The sequence below is a fragment of the Orycteropus afer genome, unplaced genomic scaffold (genome assembly GCF_000298275.1).
Source record: "Orycteropus afer afer isolate SDZICR_OR568_19922 unplaced genomic scaffold, OryAfe1.0 scaffold00249, whole genome shotgun sequence".
NCBI lineage: Eukaryota > Metazoa > Chordata > Mammalia > Tubulidentata > Orycteropodidae > Orycteropus > Orycteropus afer.
In genome coordinates this window covers 3,769,223-3,776,026 of record NW_006921836.1, presented here as the reverse complement: position 1 = coordinate 3,776,026, position 6,804 = coordinate 3,769,223, and the positions used below count along the sequence as shown (strand labels likewise).

At 36.6% G+C, this 6,804-nt stretch overlaps 1 protein-coding gene across 1 annotated transcript in view; it reads left to right on the top strand.

The window, feature by feature from the left end:
* The window catches only part of STXBP4 (syntaxin binding protein 4), a 207,062-nt gene that overhangs the window by 102,035 nt on the left and 98,223 nt on the right, over window positions 1-6,804 (top strand). Inside the window, exon 11 of the mRNA XM_007949651.1 lies at window positions 3,072-3,248. Coding sequence (XP_007947842.1) covers window positions 3,072-3,248 — 177 coding nt within the window. The remainder of the gene's footprint in view (window positions 1-3,071; window positions 3,249-6,804) is intronic.

Sequence of the window (6,804 nt, the reverse complement as noted above, 5' to 3'; positions counted from 1 at the left end):
TTACTAGGTTTGTGATCTTGAACAAGTTAATAATTCTGTGTTTTAGTTTCCTGTGTATAAAATGGTAGATAGTAATAAGACATACCTTGCACAGCAGCATGCAGATTAGCTGAGTTGATCATGTGAAATACCTAGAGAGGTGCCAGCACCTAGGAAGGCATTGTCTGTGTATGCACATAACAGTCTGATATGACAGTGAACAGGCTAGGACACTGCTGACTCTATTGGTCACCTAGGTTAAAAAGAGTGGTCTGGTTGGCTAAATAGATGTCCTTTGCTTACCTCAGATAATTCTTTCTAAAAGTGCCCTTTTATTATAAGACAATTACCTTCAGATATAATGAGATAAAGTTCTTTGCTTTAAAAGTATAGTGGGCAGCTGGTTGGCTCTATTTATCCTTGTTGCACCCACTGCCAGATTAAGCTTTCTCAAGCACTGTGTTCTCCTATCATTCTCTTCTCAAGCTTCAATACCTCCCCAGATATAAACTTTCAGCCTGTCATGTCATTTCTACCAGAGCCTGACCCCTTCCCTCCCTCTCTTCAACCTTTTTTATCCTATTACTCTCCTGTAGGAACCCTCTACTCCATTTAAGTTGGTCTCGTCTCATTTCTCAAATGTGCCACATTTCTTCTTGCCTCTCTTCCTTTGTTCATGTTGTTCTTTTGTCTGACATACCCTCCTCTCCTCGACTTATTGAAGTCATATTTAACCTTCTAAGTTGAGCCAGAAAAAGAGAAGATACCCTTTAGCCCCTTTGAATTTTTATCACATACCATGGTTCTCTAGATGCAGTAGTTACTAAGTTAATGTTGTTAATGATGATAAATTATCCCAATAGCTCTACTTTCAAACAGTGTTTAGAATCTAACCAATTCACACCACCTCCACCACTGTCATCTTGTCCAAACAACAGTCACTTTTTCCCTTCCCTCTTTCTCTTTTCCCTGTTTTCACCTTGCACACAATTTTAGTCTGTTCTCAATACAGAAACAAAAATAATCCTCTTAAATTTTAGGACAGATCATATCACTCCTCTGCTCAGAACCCTCCAAGGACTTCCCATCTCACCCGGAGTAAAACCCAAAGTCCTTACAGTGGTCTAGAAAGTACTGCACTCCACCCTACCCTCACAGTCATTCTTGTTACCACTCAGATCTCATGTCCTACTACTCCCTTCATCCTGATACCTACTATTCTGTGCACCTGCCCCACTGTCCTTCTTGCTGTTCTCTATAAATGTAAGGTGTCATCCTACCTCAGGACCTTTGCACAAACTATCATCTCTGTTCAGAAAGCTTCTCCTTGGAAACCTTCATGCCTCCAATCCTCCTAAAGATCTCTAATCAAATATCACTTGAGTGAGTTCTTCCCTGAGAGTCCCTCCCTAACGTATTGTCTGTCTCCCCAAACTAGAATGTAAGTTCTGATGGTGGGGAGAGTCTTTTTGTCAGTTTTATTCAGTTTTGTATCCCTAGTACCTGGAACAGAACCTCACACATAAGCATTTAATAACTATTTATTGAATGTATGAATGAAAAATAGACCCTTAAGAATATGTCTGTATTCCTAATCCTTTCCTGTACTTCAAATATAGTTAGGCTCAAACAAGAGCAAGTGTCCTATAGCAGCTCCAAGAAAATTAAAATAGCCATGGTTGAATATTAGCCATGGCAATTGGAGCAGAAAGTTCTATTCCAAGCAAGAGAGATTTCTGCATCAAGTAAAGAAAACAGAAGTGGTTTATAGTATAATACCTGCCATGTTAAATTATATCACTGTCTTGGGGGACTGTCTTTGACCCAGTAACATCCACATTTTGAGAGAGTAAGTGATTTTGGCTTTCCGTAGTGCCTAAGGCATTTGACTGCTAACCAGAAGGCTTGCGGTTCAAACTCACCAGCCACTCCTTGGAAGGAAGGTTGGGCAATCTACTTCCGCAGTGATACCACCTCAGAAACCCAAGGAAAGGTCACTATGTGTCAGATCTGACTCAACGGCAGTGAGGTTTTTTTTTTGTTTTTTTGATTTATCCTCTTCCTAAGGTGCCCTAGTAGTACAGTGGTTAAAGCACTCAGCTGCTAGCCAAAAGGCTCTTCAAACCCACCAACCACACCATAGGGAACAGATGTGGCAGTTTGCTTCCATAAAGATCTACAGACTTGGAAACCCTATGGAGTAGTTCTACTCTGCCCTATAGGGTCACTGTGAGTCAGAATCAACTCACAGTAGTGGGTGTCCTCTTCCTAAGGTGGAAGGTGTAGCTAGTGTACATGGTGGGGGTTTTTGTCATTTAGATGCAGAATAAAGTGGGGGATAAAAAGTATTAATGTTGGAGCCAGGCAGACCTAGGTTCAAATTCTGGTACTGTGTGTCTTTGGACAGGTTACAGGACCTCCTGAGTCTGTTTGCTCATGCGTTAAATGGTTTTTAATAATACCATTTCCTCAATGTTCTTGTAAAAATTAAGTAAGAAAAGCCACATAAAGCATCTGAGATGGAACATGTTTAATAAATACCTTGTGGGCATTGTGTCCTACAGACAGAGCTACATACTTTGCTACTGGATTCTATCTTTTGGTCTAAATCAAAAAGGAGGAGTTGCAGTTAGACCGATGTCTATGAGAAAAAGCTTTGGCCCCTCAAGCTGAGTCCACAGAGAAGGCCCACAATATTCTGTAAACCTCTTACAGCATCTGGTGAGGCTGCAGGATCCCACCTAGGGCATGAGTTCTAGCACCTACTTGAGTTTTAAGTAGTCTGATCTTTTTATCATTTGAACCAGTTCTTATTCTTCTGCTTGCCATTTTCAATTTTCTTCTCCTTTCCTTATTTTGAAAATGTTATAGTAGGCACATGAAGTTAGAAATTCCATACTGAAAAGTACCCAAGACATCTACAAAGGAAAATTGGTATTAGGCAGCAATTCCACAAAATAAACTAACACAAATACTGATTTTCAAATTATGAAGTGAAGAACTTACATGAAGTTTTTTAGAAGTAAAACTTCAGATGTGTTTTTGTCTGTTTTTTTCTTTCTTTCTTTTTTAAATGACATTGTAATCTTTAGGAAGCCAAAGCTGTGGTTGAAGAAACAAGAGCCCTACGCAGTCGGCTTCACCTTGCTGAAGCTGCACAGAGGCAGGCGCGTGGAATGGAAATGGACTATGAAGAAGTAATCCGTCTGTTAGAGGCTGAGATTATAGAGCTAAAGGCTCAGCTTGCTGATTATTCTGACCAAAATAAAGTAAGCAAAACAGTCCTCTCTTCTTGTTACCATGGTTTCCTTGCCGTTGTCATGTATCCTGTTTTCATCTACCCTTCTAAACTAGGTCAGTGTTTGTCTTCTATTATTCAGTGATGGGATGGTGTGTCGTGAGGGAGGTAACACGAAGGTTGTTGGCCTTCCTTTATCCAGATAGCTCTTGGGATGGAAAAGCATGTGCCCCAAGTTTATTTGGGTCATTGGTCAATGTTGTACAGCTCAGACATTAAGTCTGGGAAATATTTTACATTTAATTGATTACATTGATTTTCTCTTTTGTGTCTAAATTTGCTAATTTGTCTTGTGGGGAGAGGAGACTCTAGGGATCGGTTTTGCTCTGATTAGAGAATTTAAGGAAGTGTAAAATTAAATAGTTTTTGCCCCCTGCCCAAGATAATTAATGGGGAGAAACTGAGTTTGAATTTATGATTTGTTGTTTTGGGGGAGGGGTTTGCTTATTCTAATTTCAATAGCAAAATCCTAAAAGCTTTTCAGAAGGCAGTGTGAAGAATTTCTTTTTTCATATAATATATACTATATTCATTGAATATCCTACAAAAACTATACTAGATATATACATTTTTACTTCATTTATGTACACTATTAAACAAATTGAAGTTTATATTTTATGCATAGGGTATACTTATAAACATGATAGGTGCTTTTGTCTCTCATTCTGTCTTATTTCAAAAGAGCATAAAACAATTTTTTAATCATTTAAGTTAAATATAAAACAGTTAAATACTTTAGATTTACTAAGTGGAAATAAATCATGTTTTAGAAGAAAAAATACAGGAGAAAATCTGAAATTTTCCCTGCCTAGCTCTCGAGAGACCCTAGGACATTTTTGTTTCAATTGGTTTAAATCTGTCCATTTAAGCCAATTCCAAAAGAAGGCTGATGTTGCTGTCACTCTTTGATGATACCACAAGGTCAAGGGAAAAGTGTGTTACTTGAGAAAGCAGCAAGAATTGGAAATACTACATACATTTATTATTTTTGACCCAGTATTTACATTCTGAAAACAATGATATTGTGTGATTATGTCACATAAGTAATTTTAACCGATTCTGAAAATAATTTGTGAATATTACAAGTACTTTTTAAATAATAAACTTACTTTTTTGGGGAAAAATCAATATCTCTAAGAATGTTATTTAACGTTTAATGTTATTTAAACCTGCTTAGATAATATACCTTTCAAGGCATTCACATGAATTTATTCAATTTTTTTTTTTTTTAATTTAGATTATGTGCAATTCTTTCTTCCTCCTCCTAGCTGAGAAACATTTTTTTTTTTTTTCCTAAGTTGTCTGGTAATATAATTAATTCAGTTATTCTTGCTTTTAGCATAATGGGGGTTTCATGTCATTCTTTTCAGTAACATAAGCTAAGCCATTGACTGGTCTCTGGAAACAATCTTTTTTTTTTTTTTTCCCAAATAAGATATATTAGATGCTGTTGTCAAGATTAAATGAAAAAAGACACGTAAAGCATCTGAGATGTTGACATGTTTAGTAGATACCAGCGGGCATTGCATCCTACAGAAAAAGCTTTATGTTGTGCTGTTGGCATCTCAACATTTTCTAAACTCAGTACCAGTAGAACAGGAAAAGGGAAACTTTTTTTTTTTTAAATTGTTTAAGATAGCTTAAAGGTAGATATTGACGAAGATGTGATAGGATTCAGAGTCAAATACTCATTTTTAAGATGCAATTCTTTTTCTTATACTGTTTTTACTTTCAGTTAATTTTTTCCCTTATATTATCTTTTTATAAACATATTTACCTTTTTTTTAATCCACTTCCATCTTATAAGATAAAATATTACCAATATCTTTGAAGACCCACAAAAACCAAACCTAACCAAACTCATTGCCATGGAGTCGGATCCAAGTCATAGCAACCCCTCCTTGGGTTTCTGAGACAGTATTGCTACAGAAGTAGATTGCCCAGTCTTCCTTCTGAGGAATGGCTGGTAGATTTAAACCGCCACCCTTCTGGTTAGCAGTCAGATGACTAAGGCACTGTACCACCAGAAGACCCACATGTCTCTTCCAAATTGTACCCCTTTCCTTTACCCTCAAGGAGCACTGGTGGCATGGTTGTTAAAGTGCTCAGCTGCTAACCAGAAGTTCAGTAGTTTGAACCCACCAGTGGCTCCACAGGATAAAGATGTGGCAGTCTGCTTCCATACATATTGTAGCCTTAAAAACCTTATGGGGGCAGTTCTACTCTGTCCTATAGAGTCTCTGTAAGTCAGAATCGACTGGATGACAACTGTTTTCTTTTTTCCTTTACCCTTAGATATAACCACTTTCCTATATTTAATATTAGTCGTTCTCTTGATAATATTATCACCTATTTATATATCTCTTAATGAGCTCTGGTGGTTAGGTACAGTGCCTAAGGCATTTGACTGCTGACCAGAAGTTTGGTGGTTCAAACCCACCAGCCGCTCCATAGAAGGAAGATGGGGCAATCTACTTTTTAAAAATTTACTGCCTTGGAAACCTGATAGAGGTCACTAAGAGTCAGAATCAACTCATTGACAGTGAGTTTGGCTTTTTTGGTTTATGTATCTCTTTAACAGTATGTTGTTACATATTACCTATTTAACAACTTGTTTCTAATTTTTAATGATTATCTGAAAATTTTTAACATTCTCTTTTAACTTAAATTATAAAATTTAATCATTATCTTCCTCCTTCTACAAAATGTTACAATAACCTCTTTAGAACTGTCCCCACCATACTAACCTGCTTTTTTTGTGAGTACTTTAGTTCTCAATTTTTAACTTCATAAAACAGGTACTATTACTATTAGTTTCCCCATTCAGTATTTGTTTAGACAGGCCGTATTTTACCTTTTATTTTTTGGCTCACCATTTTGTCTTACATCTCAGACCTTCTTACTTCTTAAAAAAAAAATTTCCTTTTTTCCTGAAGTGCATCCTTCAGCAATTCATTTCATAAGGATCTGTTGGTAATAAAATTTCTCCATTTTTATTCATCTGGAAAAAATTTTTATTGAACCCTTGTTCTTGAAATACATGTTTTTGGTACATCTGGAATGTTAGGTTGGCATTTAATTTCTTTCAGTATTTTTATTCAGTGGTTGTGATGTCAGCCAGCTATCAATCTGTCACCTGTTTGAAACACTGTTGTTTCTTTCTGGAAGATTTTAAGATCTCTTTGTCTTTGATGTTCAGCATTTTGACTATAATGAGTCATGTGTGGATTTATATATTTGTTTTGGGATTTATTGGGCTGCCTAAATCGAAGAGCAGTGTCTTTTGCCACTTCTGGAAAACCTTAAACTATTGTTCTGACCTTTTGCTCTTTCCTTCATTTCAGACTGTTTTTTGTACTTCATCTTAGATGTACACTAGATCTTCCTCTTGCTGTTTCTTCCTTACCTCTTAACTTTCTTTTTCACATTTTCAATTTTTGTCTCTGTGCTCCATTGTGAAGAATTTCTTTACCTCTGTCTTTTATTTCACTCTTTTTAACTCTGTCTAATATCATGCGAAACCCATA